This window comes from Symphalangus syndactylus, chromosome 14 (genome assembly GCF_028878055.3).
Source record: "Symphalangus syndactylus isolate Jambi chromosome 14, NHGRI_mSymSyn1-v2.1_pri, whole genome shotgun sequence".
NCBI classification, from domain to species: Eukaryota; Metazoa; Chordata; class Mammalia; order Primates; family Hylobatidae; genus Symphalangus; species Symphalangus syndactylus.
In genome coordinates this window covers 117,741,610-117,754,485 of record NC_072436.2, presented here as the reverse complement: position 1 = coordinate 117,754,485, position 12,876 = coordinate 117,741,610, and the positions used below count along the sequence as shown (strand labels likewise).

The 12,876-nt window shown below is 65.9% G+C and overlaps 1 protein-coding gene across 1 annotated transcript; it reads right to left on the bottom strand.

Annotated features, from left to right (window-relative positions):
- Window positions 1-4,877: 4,877 nt before the first annotated feature.
- On the bottom strand, window positions 4,878-7,588 carry C1QTNF8 (C1q and TNF related 8). Its single transcript, XM_055242923.2, has 3 exons — window positions 7,501-7,588; window positions 6,112-6,330; window positions 4,878-5,472 (listed from the first exon to the last, which is right to left on the bottom strand). Exons 2-3 carry the CDS (start codon window positions 6,317-6,319, stop codon window positions 4,922-4,924), a joined length of 759 nt encoding a protein of 252 aa, XP_055098898.1. The 5' UTR covers window positions 6,320-6,330; window positions 7,501-7,588; the 3' UTR covers window positions 4,878-4,921.
- Between the last annotated feature and the right edge of the window lie 5,288 nt (window positions 7,589-12,876).

Genomic DNA, 12,876 nt, shown 5'->3' with positions numbered 1-12,876 from the left:
TTTGGGAACTAGACAGAGGTGACGGCTGAGTGTGCAGTGCCATGCAACTGTTCACTCTCAAATACTCAATTCTACGTAATATGAATTTCACCTAAACATTTAAAATTGGATTTTTACTGGAATTCCACTAAACGGATAAAGTCACATGGGATAAGCTGCCTCCCCAGCCCGATGATCGCCTGGAATGTCACAGGGATGTCCCTGCGGGAAGCCGTGTTCCCCAGTCCCTTCCTGTGCGGTTGACTCATGATTAAAGCCAGCGTGGGCCGACCACGGGGTGCGCGGCGCAGCTCTGATGGGGTGGCTCCCCCTCGTCTCCTAAGTGGCCAGGGCAGCACGAGGCTGTCGCTGCTTTCCGTGTCTCTTGCCTCTACTAAGCATCCCTCTTTCTGCTCCCACCTGGCGCTGGCAGCGTCCCCCAGGCGTTTATCACTTGGCAGAGAATCGTGACCTTATCTTGTCTCACTTTCAGTTCTCAGTCCTTGTTTTTTAAACAAATAAACCTGGAAGGTTGGCAAGATACAGGTCCTGCTGTCTGAGGCTCTCGCGGGCATCTCCCCACCCCGGTTCTCTGAGAACCCGAGTCGCCACTGGCACTCATCAGACACCCCCTGCCAGCTTCCAGGAGACCTTGCACCCCTGCCTGCCTGACCCCTGCTGCAGGCTTCTTAATATCAGCGGCTGCAACTGCCCACAGGCCATGGCGATGTCTGTGCTGAGAGGTCCAGCCTGTCCCTCAGAATGAGCGCCTGCCCTCGGGCCTGCTGTGGTCACGTTCGGGTCCTTGGCTGGGCCTGGTGACGGGCACTTTTTGGGCTCCCTGGTGCAGAGGCTGGCGTCTTCCCGGGACTCTCTTCCTCAGGACCACCTGCCACCCTGGCAGCACAGTGTCTCTGGACAGAGGCTGGAGACCCCAGGACAGCCGGGACAGGGCCAGGGAAGGGAACGGTTGTCTGGGATTCTGGAGGGCTTCCCCAGTGCAGAACAGGCAGCCTGCGAGAGTAGATGTCCTCCCCGGCCCTGGGGTGGTCTGGACCCCTGGCTCCCATCTCCCATCCAGGCCTGCTCTCTCACCAGGGCCAAGAACCTCTGCATGGCCAGCCGGGACCCCCGTCCCCAGCAGCCCATACCCCCGCCTCTCGTTCTTCAAGCACCTGCCACACTTGACCCCAACAGGCTCCTCCTGGGGATCCCCCCAAGCAGGAACCCCTGGAGCTGTGCAGCTGTCCTCCGGGGCCCAGACACCCAGGGCTCGGCTCTGGGCAGTGCCCACTTCAGACCTGCAAGCCCAGGGCCCCTCACAGCTGCTCTGGGGTCCCCGACAGAGGCCTTTGCGCACCCCCTGCTGCACAGGAAGCTGAGGCCACAGGCAGAGCTGGCAGGGACACGGGCTCTGTGTGGGGTGGGCGGGACGTGGCTGCAGCCTGGCTCTGCCTGCGTGGCACTGGGTGTCCTCACTTGGGAACAGGCTGAGAGAGCATAAGGCTCCCCGGAGTGCTGACCCGGCGCCCTGCTGCTGCAGCCAGGACCAGGCTGCGGGCTTCTCTCCTGCCACCTCTTAGTGCCACCGGCCCTCAGCACGCGGGGTAGGGCTGGGGGTGTCCTGGTCGGGGTGGGAGGCCTGGGGTCTGCCAATCTCCCCTTGGCCTGCCCCTTCCTGTTCGGGCGCCTTTATCTCTAAGGCGGAAGCCTCTGTGCCAAGGCCCCATGAGTGCCCGGAGATGGCTCGGACCCCTAGCGGTTGCCGGGCGCCCTGGGTGTGTCCCGCTATCCCAGCCAGGAGGAGACTCAGGCCTCGGGCCAAAGTGCAGCCTGAGGCCCCGCCCACCTCAGTGTGGGGCGAAGGAGAGGGAAGGTTCCCGGTCCAGCCCCAGCGCCAGTGCCCCTCCTGTCTCTAGCAAGGCCAGGGTTCACCAGCCCCGGCCACCAGCCCCAGCCCTTCCTGTCCTTGGTTGTCACTCCCAGAAGCCCTGCTACCGCCCCCAACAGATACACAAGGTGGGACTTCAGTACCGGGCCACTTGGGGGTGCTGCGGGGCAGCCTGGCCCCAGGGACAGTCTCAGGGAAAGAGGTGGATGCCAGGGGACTTGGGAGGCAGCCGGCTTGGGCAGTGGGTGGGGGTAGCGCGGCCGGGACAGAGCCCCTCTCCCTGCAGAGGGGCTATGTGTGCACAGCAAATGGCCGTCCCCCGTAGCTGCCCCTCCCCCTGTCCTGCGGTGTTGGGGGCCACGCTTGTTCCCCCGCCTGCTTGGGGAGTTTCTCCCAGCACACGCACGGGTTCTGCAGACTCTAGCCGGGCCTCGGAGCACCACCTCTCAAGGGCAGGGCACCCTCTGTCCCAGGACAGGAGTGAGGCGAGGTGGAGGCGGGGGGAGCCAGCCGGGGCTCCCATGGTCCCCACAGGCAGATGTCTGTCTGTAAGGAGGGGACGGCACTTCCTGAGGGTGGGGCTGGGAGGTCCGGAGTCTTCATACGAAAACGGTGGCTGTGTTGGGAGATGGCCCCGACCCCCATCTCCTGCCACCCTGCCCTCTCCTCCCCCGGTTCCTGTGCCCGACCCCCACTGCCGGTTGCCCCCAGGCCTGGCCCAGGGGTCGGTGGTGGGGATGACTGAGCAGCCCCTCGGGCTGGGGCCCCGCAGCAACAGGGAGGGTCACTGTTCCCAGCTGCTTCCTCCCAGCCAGTGTGTGCTGCCAGATGGACAGACAAAGTCCCCCTGCCCTGGGGGCCACAGCCCCTGCCCTCCTACCTCCCTCCTCGGCTGGCCCCACCCTGCAGGGTGCACCCTGATGTTGGGGGCTGTCCCCAACAGACCCTCCTGGGGCAGGCTGTGGGCCCAGCTGCTCAGAGATTGGTCAGTACTGGTGGGGGCCCCTGTGGGGAGGGAGTGGAGGCAGGGCAAGCCCTGAAGAGGGGGATGGGCGAGCCGGGCACTCCATGGGCCGGGACATCCCAGGATGGACAAGGATCAAGGGGCCGTGGGGGCACCTGGGACCCCGCATCCCTGCATCTGTTCAGCACCCACGGGCCCCCATGAGCCCATGTTGGGTGCACCTGTGGGGGCTCTCCTGCCCCCACCCGGGGATGCTTTATGGAGGGCCTTGTGAGGGTTCCAGGCAGCGTGGCTGAGCCCTGGTGACTCCTGACGCTGCTCCTGCCTGGGCCCAGTGGCCACGCTGCCACAGATAGCACACCAAGGAGGAGGAGGCGGTGGGTGGGAGGCCGGGCCGCAGGGGCTGGGAAGAGGGGGAGGGAGGCCCAGGCCGGGTCGAGGTGGTTCCAGAGACAAGTGAGCACGTGGCTGGGAGAGCTTCCGGGAGGGGCTGCAGCTGCTCCAGCCGGTGAGGGTAACAGAGGCTTCCAGTGACTAGAGCTGGGCTAGCCTCTTGCCTGGAGGGACCGACCCACCCCCACTCCCAAATGGGGCCCTCTCTGCCCCCACAACTGCAGCCAGGCCATGTGGACCCGACTTTCATCCCTGTCTAAGCATGAGGTGACTCCGTGGGGGTCTGAGGCTCCCCCCGGCTCTGGTGCCTCTCAGGGTCCAATCTTCCTCCAGCCCCCACTCATTCAGATTGGGGACCCGTGAGCCCCCAAAACTGGCCCCCCTGCGCTCGGCCACGTGTTTCCTGCCAAGGACAAGCCTCCACCAGGCCAGCGACACCCTCCCGGCCACTGTGAGTGCTGGGTGCCCCTAACACCGCCTGGAAGTTACCGTCCTCCTTCGACCCTTTTGGCCTCCCCCGGGTCCAGCCACACCGGGCAGGTGCGTGGCAAATACGCAATGTCGAATGAATGTCTTCTCAGCAAGGGTGCCTGGCACAGCTTTTATAAGCAGAATGGCCCCTCAGCCGTGAGGGCAAGTACCTGCGTGAGCAACCGGGCTCCGACCACCCCACGAGGAGGCACCCAGCTCGCTCCACCACCCGGCCCCACCCACCGCACACCCAGCACCACAGGCCTCCGTCCATGTGGCTTCATGTGGTCCTTTCCTGTGCGCCAGCCCCTGTGAGGGCAGGTGCGGGTCAGACTTGCTCCCACCACACCCAGCACTCCACATGGCCCAGTCCCTGCACACAGTCGGCGCTCAACCAATCCCTCCACACAGTCGGCGCTCAACCAATCCCTCCACACAGTCGGCGCTCAACCAATCACTGCACACAGTCGGCGCCCAATCAATCCCTGCACACAGCGCTCAACCAATCACTGCACACAGTCGGCGCTCAATCCCTGCACACAGTCGGCACTCAATCACTGCACACATTCGGCGCTCAATCATTCCCTGCACACAGTCGGCGCTCAATCACTGCACACAGTCGGCTCTCAATCCCTGCACACAGCGCTCAACCAATGACTGCACACAGTCGGCACTCACCAATCACAGCACACAGTTGGCACTCAACCAATCGCTGCACACAGTCGGCGCTCAACCAATCCCTGCACACAGTCGGCACTCAACCAATCACTGCACACAGTCGGCGCTCAACCAATCCCTGTACACAGTCGGCGCTCAACCAATCCCTGCACACAGTCGGCGCCCAATCAATCCCTGCAGACAGTCGGTGCTCAATCAATCCCTGCACACAGTCGGCGCACAATCAATCCCTGCACACAGTCGGCACTCAATCACTGCACATAGACGGCGCTCAATCATTCCCTGCACACAGTCGGCGCTCAATCATTCCCTGCACACAGTCGGCGCTCAATCCCTGCACACAGTGCTCAACCAATCACTGCACACAGTCGGCGCTCAATCAATCCCTGCACACAGTCGGCGCTCAACCAATCACTGCACACAGTCAGCGCTCAACCAACCCCTGCACACAGTTGGCGCTGAAGCTCTGCTGCCCACCCACCCCCCCCACACACACACACACACTCACACGCGTGCGGTGCTCAGCCCCGGGGCCCCTCACCCGGCTACAGCTCGGCGGCCGGCTTGACCAGGTGGCCGCTGAAGGTGATGTAGAGGTCTCCGTGCTCGCCGTAGATGGCGTTGTCCTGGTCGCGCTGGAACATGCGCACCCAGACGGCGTCGTCCGCGGCCAGCGGCAGCATCAGGCTCTGGGCCTGCATGACGCTGCGCTCGCTGGGCTGCACGTAGAGCACGGCCGCCGGCCGCCGGTTCAGCATGATGTGCAGGAAGGTCTCCTTGTAGTTCCAGGTGTGCACGTTGAGGCTGAGGAAGTAGACGCCGGGCACCGTGCAGAGGAAGCGGCCCGCGGCCAGGTCGAAGGCGCCGTCCAGGTTCACCAGCTCCGTGTCGAACGGCACCGCCTGGAAGCGGTCGGAGCTGTGCAGGCCCTCGCGGCGGCCCACGGAGAAGGCCGCGTAGGCACGTTGGCACGGGGCGCCCGGCGGCCCTACCTGCCCCTTCTGGCCTTTGCGGCCCTGCAGGCCCCGGGCTCCCGGCGGCCCCTCCTTCCCGCTCCTGCCGGTACGACCTCGGACGCCGGCCTCGCCCTTCTCACCTGCAGGGGACAAGCGGAAACCGCAGGTCGGGGCCGGGCTGGGCAGGCCTCCCCCATTCCAGCACCCAGGGCAGGGGCTGGCGCTCAAGGGTCACTGTAAGGACACAGTGTTTGCAAGTGACGTCCCCTCTCCCAGCCTCCGCATCCACGTCTGTAAGATGGGGAGAAGCTGTTCTCCAAAGGTGTGGTCCTCACCGAGAGGGGGACGACATGGGTGGTTGGGGCCAGCTACGGTCTGCGTTGGGTGTTAAAGAACGAGAAGGCTGGGAAGATCCTACGCAAGCCTAACCTTAGTACAGCCTTCGGGACAGCACAGCCTTGTCAAGGGGTCTCAGAGCAAGCAGGCCGCCCAGTCTCCCTTCCCAAGGGGCTGCTAGTTTGGGGATCTCAGGAAATCCTGGCCCCCTTCCCCAGGGTCCTCAGCGCCCCGCTTTGGTTCGTGGGTCCCTCCCCAAGCCAGGCTTCTTCCTGCTTGAGGGGGGAGCCCGGGGGTCCCTGGGCAGGGAGCGCTGCCAGAGCGGACACTGGTGCTCAGCGTGCCCCTCCCGCCCCTCCTCCAGAGCCCCAGGGGCCCCCCCACTCCCTGTGGGCTGTTGAGTCCTGGTGGGGGAGCATGCAGGCAGCACCCACGGGCCTCACCTTTGAGGATTTCGATGTCTATGGTGGGCCGTACTCGAGGCAGCCCCCTCCACAGGTCCCCCCTCCACGGGTCCCCGTCACTCACCCGGGCATAGGGTCCAGGGGGCCAGGCCGGGCGGCAGCAGTGCACACAGGGCCTCCTGGGCAGCCCGGGCCAGGCCCCCACGGGCAGCAGCAGTGCCAGGAGCAGCAGGGCGGGGGCTGCCATCTTGGCCAGGGCTAGGGGAGAGGAAAGAGGGGAGGGACTGAGAAGGAGGTGCCCCAGCTGGAGCCCCCAGACCCTACGGCAGCCTGGCCCTGCCCCCGTTGGGAATACAGCCGGTGGAAGTGGGAGCGTCTGCCTGGGCACGGACGCTCCTGGCCCAGTGGGTGAGGCCAAGGCCGAGTACACTCTGGGCCACACCAGGCACCCTGCACACCTGGAGTCGGGGAGTCCTGGTCCCCAAAGCTGGGGCTCCCACACCCAGCAGATGGAGGGGAAGCCGTTATGGGACACAGAGGTCTCTGAGATAGCCCTCCAAACTCAGGAGCGGGTGGCCGCCCAAGGCCCCACCCGGTGTGGCTGGGCAGAGCCCTGGGGCGTGGCGGCTGGCCTGGTGCGGGGGGCCCTGCACAGTGCACGGAGGCACAGTCTCAGCCGGGCCCAGAGAGCCTCTGGTCCGGAGCCCCCAGGGCAGGGCCTGCAGGGGCCTTGGGAGGCCACTCCTCTGCCTCTCCCAGACTAGGGAAGGATGGTCCCACCTTGGTGCTGAAGGGGAGCCAGAGCCAACCTGGGTCCCCCTGAGCAAGGTAGGCCCCCTCCCGACTCTACCAGCAGCTGCCCCAACAAGCCTGGCCCCCCTGCCAGGTGGGCCTTGCCTACCCCACTCCCCTCACAGCCACATCTGGAGGCTTGGCCAGGAGTATCTTCTGCTAGGGTAGGTGCACGGGGTCGGGATCCTCAATCTTCCCTGAAGATGGGCTCTGCTGGACAAAGATCTAGGCTGCCTCCTTCAGGAAGCCCTCGGGGATTGCAGCACAGGACAAGGTCCTTCCTCTTGCAGTGGGTCATTCCAGGTGGGTGGAAAGTCTCTGGCACTAGACCCCCTCTGCCTGCCTCCCCATGAGCTCAGCAGACCCTGACTCACCCCCTGGCCCCACTGGACACCACGAGACCCACCCCCGGACTCCTCCGGTGGAGGGAGCCTGGCAGGAGTGGGTGTGTGTGTGTACGGAGGCCTGCAGGAGCCCCCATGGAGTTCCCTGCCATCCCAGCCCCTGGCCCTGCCTGTCAGACAATCGGGCTGGATCATGCTCTGCCGGGGTTCGGGGGGAGCCCGGCCTGCCCAGGGCGGCTGTGAAGACCCCCACAACCACCCCCAGGCCCCACGCTCCCTGTTACCGTCTCACCTGGCCGGCCGTCTGTGCTACTGTCCCGGCAACCCAGCCGTCAAAGAGCCCTTTCATGCCCGCCGGGGCACCGGTGGCTTCCTCTGGGCTGTCCAAGACCAACAGGCTGAGAGGCCAGCTCCGCCGAGCTCTGGACAGGATGTTGGCAGGGCCCCCGCGTCCACTGTGAAGCCTGCCTCGCGGCCCCAGGGTCCTCCTGCCAGCCCCATGCCCATGAGTGGGGCTGGGGCCCGGCATCTTGGCAGGCTGGGTTGGGGGATGGTGCCGTGGGCACGCAGCTCTCCTCCATCGGGAAACTAAGCCTGCTGCCCGCCCGCGGTGCGGCGCCCTGAGGAGAAGCAGGGAGATGGAAGCTGTGGCTGGGCGGGCCCGGCGAGGGGGCTGTAGGCCAAGGCCAGTATTCGGGGCCCAGAGCAGGGCCTCCACGCTGCATGGGGCCCCCTTGGCCACGAAGCCACTGCGTTGATGCACAGCCCCCATGCTGCTGGCGGGGAAGCCAGGCTGGATGGAGCCCAGGAGTGCAGTCTGCCCAGGGTCCATGAGGTCTCTTCATTCCCTCACGACACCCCTGGGGAGGCCCCGCACCAGCCCTGCCTCTCGGCAGATAAGGACTGGACCGTACAGCTTGCGGGAATGACTTCTAGGCCTCCCAGGCCTCAGCGGGTGGGGGCCCCATTCTCCGTGGGCCCCAGGCCAAGCCCACACAGCACCCAGGCCTCATCCCGCTCTGACCCTGGGCTTCTGGACACAGACATGCCACGGGTCTTTCCTCCACAAGCCGGCCCCTGTTGCAGGAGACGCTGGACGTGGCAGGAGAATTGTGGCGGCCTTGCCCAAAAGCAGGCTGCGGGCGGGGAGGGGCCCCGGGCTGCCTCAGTCCCCTCGGCAGATTCCTGTGCGGCCTGGGGTCCCGCTCTCCCCGCAGCCCCTCAGCTTGGCCTGGCCCTCAGCACCCCCCATGCTACAGACCGAGGAGGACAGGAGGTGAGGGGGAGACCAAGGGGTCCCCCCTGTGGGGGCTTCGTGTGCCAGGCTGCGGCCAACGGGCTGGGGAGGGCTGCAGTGGGGACCACGCCGGCGGTAGCCGGTTCCAGCCTCCCCGCTCCAGCTGGCCCTGGACAACTCACCCTTGGCAGCGGCACCCAGTAGGCCCAGCGGCCCCCCTCTGGGGACAGCCGTCTTCACCCTGTTGGCTGTGGCGGCACAGATGGGGTGTGAAGACCTGAGAGCCTGTGACTATGGCACCTGCAGCCGACCGAGCCAGCTCAGCGTGGCTGTGCCCTGGGCGACGAGAACACAGCTCTGCAGATGAGTCCCAGTGGGACAAGCGGGGGCTCCTGGGGCTTGTGGAGAAAGATGGGAAGATGCCCACACTCTGCTGTGCCCTGGGTCTCAGCCTCAGCCTCCCATGCCCGTGAAATGGGCACCCATAGAGCTCAGAAGTGTCCAGAGCATCCCTGGGGCCCAGACACAGGGAACCCGAGTCCCCTCCCTGTGCCCCTCAGTGCCCCCCGACGCCAGCAGAACTGCCCCCAAAAAAGAGGGGGGTCTTCCTGACAGTCCCTCTTGAGGGCAGGTCCCAGAGCCTCCCCACGCACAGGATAGGGTGGAGGGAGGCTGAGGGGTGGGTGAACGGCCCAGGAAGGGTGCCTTTGGGTCCCTCGGGTTCGGGTGGCCCAGGATGACCCGTCCTGGGGAGAGTCCATCTGGGCAGGCGGCTGGCAGGGCCGATACCTGAACTACTGTGGCACAGAAGCTGCAGGCCGGGCCTGAGTGGGGCGGGCAGGGAGCACGGAGGGTGACTCAGTGGGGCAGGACAGCATGTCTCCTGGACAGAAATAGCCCTGGCCAGGCACGACCGCGGCATTGCCGTGGCGACGGGGGAGCGGCTGCTGCTGGGTGCCCTGGGGCCCGCCCCCCACAGACACCCAGCAGTGTCTCTGGCGGGGCGCAGGAGGGCTGCCCCCTCTCCGTGCTGCGGGGCGCTTGTGCCGGTGAAGTGCGGGTGGAGGTGCCAGGCACTGGGGGAGGAGGCCTCAGCAAGACCCCCAGCTCCACCTCTCTCTCCCAGCCTTCAGCTCCCTGCTGGGCAGACTGGGGGCTCCTGGATACCTGGGCTCACTCAGCCCCCGAGAGGAGTGGATGACCTTTCTGAAGGAAGGCGTTTGGGGTACCCAGAAAATGGGGAAGGCTCCGTCCCTGGGGTTCAGGATTTTACTGCTAGACCGCGAAAGTCTGGGCCTCCTTTTTCAGCAGAAGGCGGGCGGCCCCCGCGTGCCCTAGTCCAGTGGTCTGCCTGCATGTGGGGGAGTGGGGAGGTCAGGAAATCGGGGGCGGAGGTGTTGGCCCCTCTCTAGCCGGGGAGTCGCCCCCATCGCTGCAGTCATCAGCCTGGCCCTGGCATGGGAGCACAGTGGGCGCAGGGACCCCGGGCTCAGTTTCTCCAGCTGTAAAGTGCACGTGAGGCGTGACGTTGGAACCTGCCTCTTGCTCAGAACAGCGCCTGGCTCCGTGTTCCCAGCCTGGTGCCACCAGCCGGCCTCGGAGACTCCTTCCAGGCCCCCTCCCCCGTGCCCCAACCCTCGGCTCCCCATCAGCCACCCCCTCCCGGAGGGGACAGGCCAGAGCGCTGCCTGGGCCTGGGCAATAATGAGGCCTGAGTGTGGGGCCGGCGCGGAGGCACCATTATCTCCCAAGCCTCTTAATGGCCACTGGCCGAGAGTACATGTGATGAGCCGCCGTGGGAGGCGACAGCAGCCAGCAGCCCCCTGTGGGGCTGGAGCGGGCACGGCACGGGGACCTCACCCTCACCCCCACCCACACCCACGGAGGCTGGCACAGGGTCTGAGTTCCACCCAGAGCCCTGGATGCGGGATGGGGCGGTGCCGGGCAATCCCTCCTGCAGCCGCCACCCACCCACACGCTACCCCACCCTGGCCGTGGTGTCCCAGGTGGCAGGGAGTGAAGCCCCCACCCAGGGTCCTCCCCTGGCTCAGGGGCCTTTGAGCTCACCAGCTTCTGCCTGGCTCCAGGCCCCCCATGCCAGGGGGACTGCAGAGAGGCGGTTCCTCGTTCCCCCGGCAGGTCACTGCCCCAGACCACCTGGGGCCCTTGAGCGGCTTTGAGGGGCTGCGTGCACAGGACACGAGCTGCCTGCAGCCCCCGGGTGAGGCTCCGCGCTGGGTCCTCTTCTCTGCTCCTGGCTGCCCAGACCCGGTGGCAACAGCACCCAGGGTGAATTTTAATGGCCCCAAAGAATGAGAGTCGGGTGCCGGTTGTCGCCGTGGTGACTGACGGCTCCTAACGAACGACATGGCTTCCGTGGTGATGGGAGGTGACGTTTTCTCTGGAAGAGGCTGTGCTGGAGAGAAGGTTCTGGAAGCTTTTGGGCCCACCTTTCAGGGTCAGGGTGTGCCCCTCTGGGAGGGGCCAGGTGGGCAGAGGAATCGTTGCTGCCCGGCAGTGGGGCTCCGAGCTGGTGGGGGGCCCGGCCCGGTCAGCAATGAGTCTATCGCAGCACGGCCTCTCCCATATCACAGCAGCTGCCCTGCTCCCTGGGTGGTCCCGGGGCTGCAGGAGAAAGGGCAGGAGGACCCATCCATGCCAAGGCTTGGAGCTGAATCACATGGCAGGGCCTGGGCTTTCCTGGGCCTCGGCGTCCTGTCTGCAAAACGGGGATAAGTACCCTCTCTCCGGGGTCACCAGCACGGGCTGGGGCCTGGCTGCTGTCTACATGCAGCTCCCCCCACCACCAGACAGCAGGGAGGGACCGCCTGAGTCCATTCCACCTACTGGGGGTGCCCTCGCACGCCCCCACCACACCTCTTCCTCCCACAGGGCCCAAGGCTGAGGGAGAGGAGTTGCCCGGGCAGGCACCAGGGTGAGAGAGCCCAGACACCTGAAGGGCTTGGCCTCACTGAGCTCCAGATGAGGCGAGAGGCCCAGCCTGGACACCTCCGTCCCTGGTCCCAGCCCTTGTGCCTTGGCCTGTGCTGTGGAAGTCAGGCCCCCTCCTCCAGGAAGCCCTCCCTGCCCCACCTGCTCACACACAGCCTCGCCCAGATTTCTCCCCGTGCAGGCTCCACCCGCCAGGTGACCATGTTGGCAGTCAGCACTGTCCCCTCCCCACAGCAAATGGCAGGAGACTTGGGGTGGCGTTTTTCCTCTCCAGCAGTGGCTTCTGCAGGGGGTGTCAGCAGGTGGGGGAGAGAGGTCTGGTAGCCCACGTGAAAGGCGCCCCCCTCTCCTCCCAGTGCCCCCCGCAGCAACTTCCACCTGCTGATCCCACCCAGCTCAAAGAGCTGCCCAGGGGGGTGTCCCGGTGGGTGGTTGGGGCAGAGGGGTTTGTACCTATTACCTCCCCGTCCCCTCCAGGCTGGCATAGGAGCCCTATGGGCCTGGGTCTTGGAGACAGCACCCCCACCTACATGCTCTCTGGGTGGGCCCCATCCTGGTGGGTGCGGGAGGGACCCCCTGCAGATCTGCCCGGCTAAGTCTGGGAGTCCTGGGCATGGATGCTGGGGACAGTGGGGCTTCGGAAGGGGGCGGTCTGGGCGGGACCCACCTGGAGGATCATCCCAGCAGGTGCACCAGCAGTGGGCGGAGCTCCGGGCAGAGCGAGTGCCCCGTCTCACAGGGTGTGGAGTTGAGGCTGGGGGCTTGGAGGTGCAGGGGGAGGACGTGGGGAGATGCGGTGGTCCCAAAGGGTGTCCCAAGGCCCCAAGACTCTGGCGAAAGGACAGAGGAGCCAGCACTGGTAGGGGAGTGGGGAGGCGAGCAGGGAGGGGAGCCGGATGGCCGGGCTCTGGGCTGGACACGCTGTCCGTGGCCATGGCTGGGCTGTGCTGTGGAGCCCCAGCCCTCACCTGGTCTTGTCCTGCCCTCTGAGGCCCGGGGGCTCCTGCCCCTGGGCTCTGACACCAACCCCGTCTCCCACAGTTGGGATGAGTCTGTGGGTAGAGCTGCCACACAGGGGACCGAGACTCCAGCCCAGACGGACAGCGAGGGGAAGCCCCACCCTGGCTCATACGCCCCGTGCGGAAAGCTAACGTGCTCTTTATCTGGGAGACGGGACAGAAAACGCAGGACGGCGCCTGCACGGTGCCAGACACTCGCCGCCAGGCAGCCGCAGGACAATGGGGTAGCAGCGCAGTGGCTGTGCACGCCTGGCAGTCGACATAGAGGCTGTTGGTCTTGACGGTGATGTCTTTCTCCAGGCTCCTGCAAGTACTCCAGGTTGCCCAGCGACTGCTCCACTTCTAGAAGCTTCTCCCTCAGCGCCACCAGGGACACGTGCAGTCCCTCCAGCCTGAGGGTGCGGGGCATGAGTGGGGCTGCAGAGGGGAGCAGCAGGCACCTTCCAGTCTGGGAGGGACA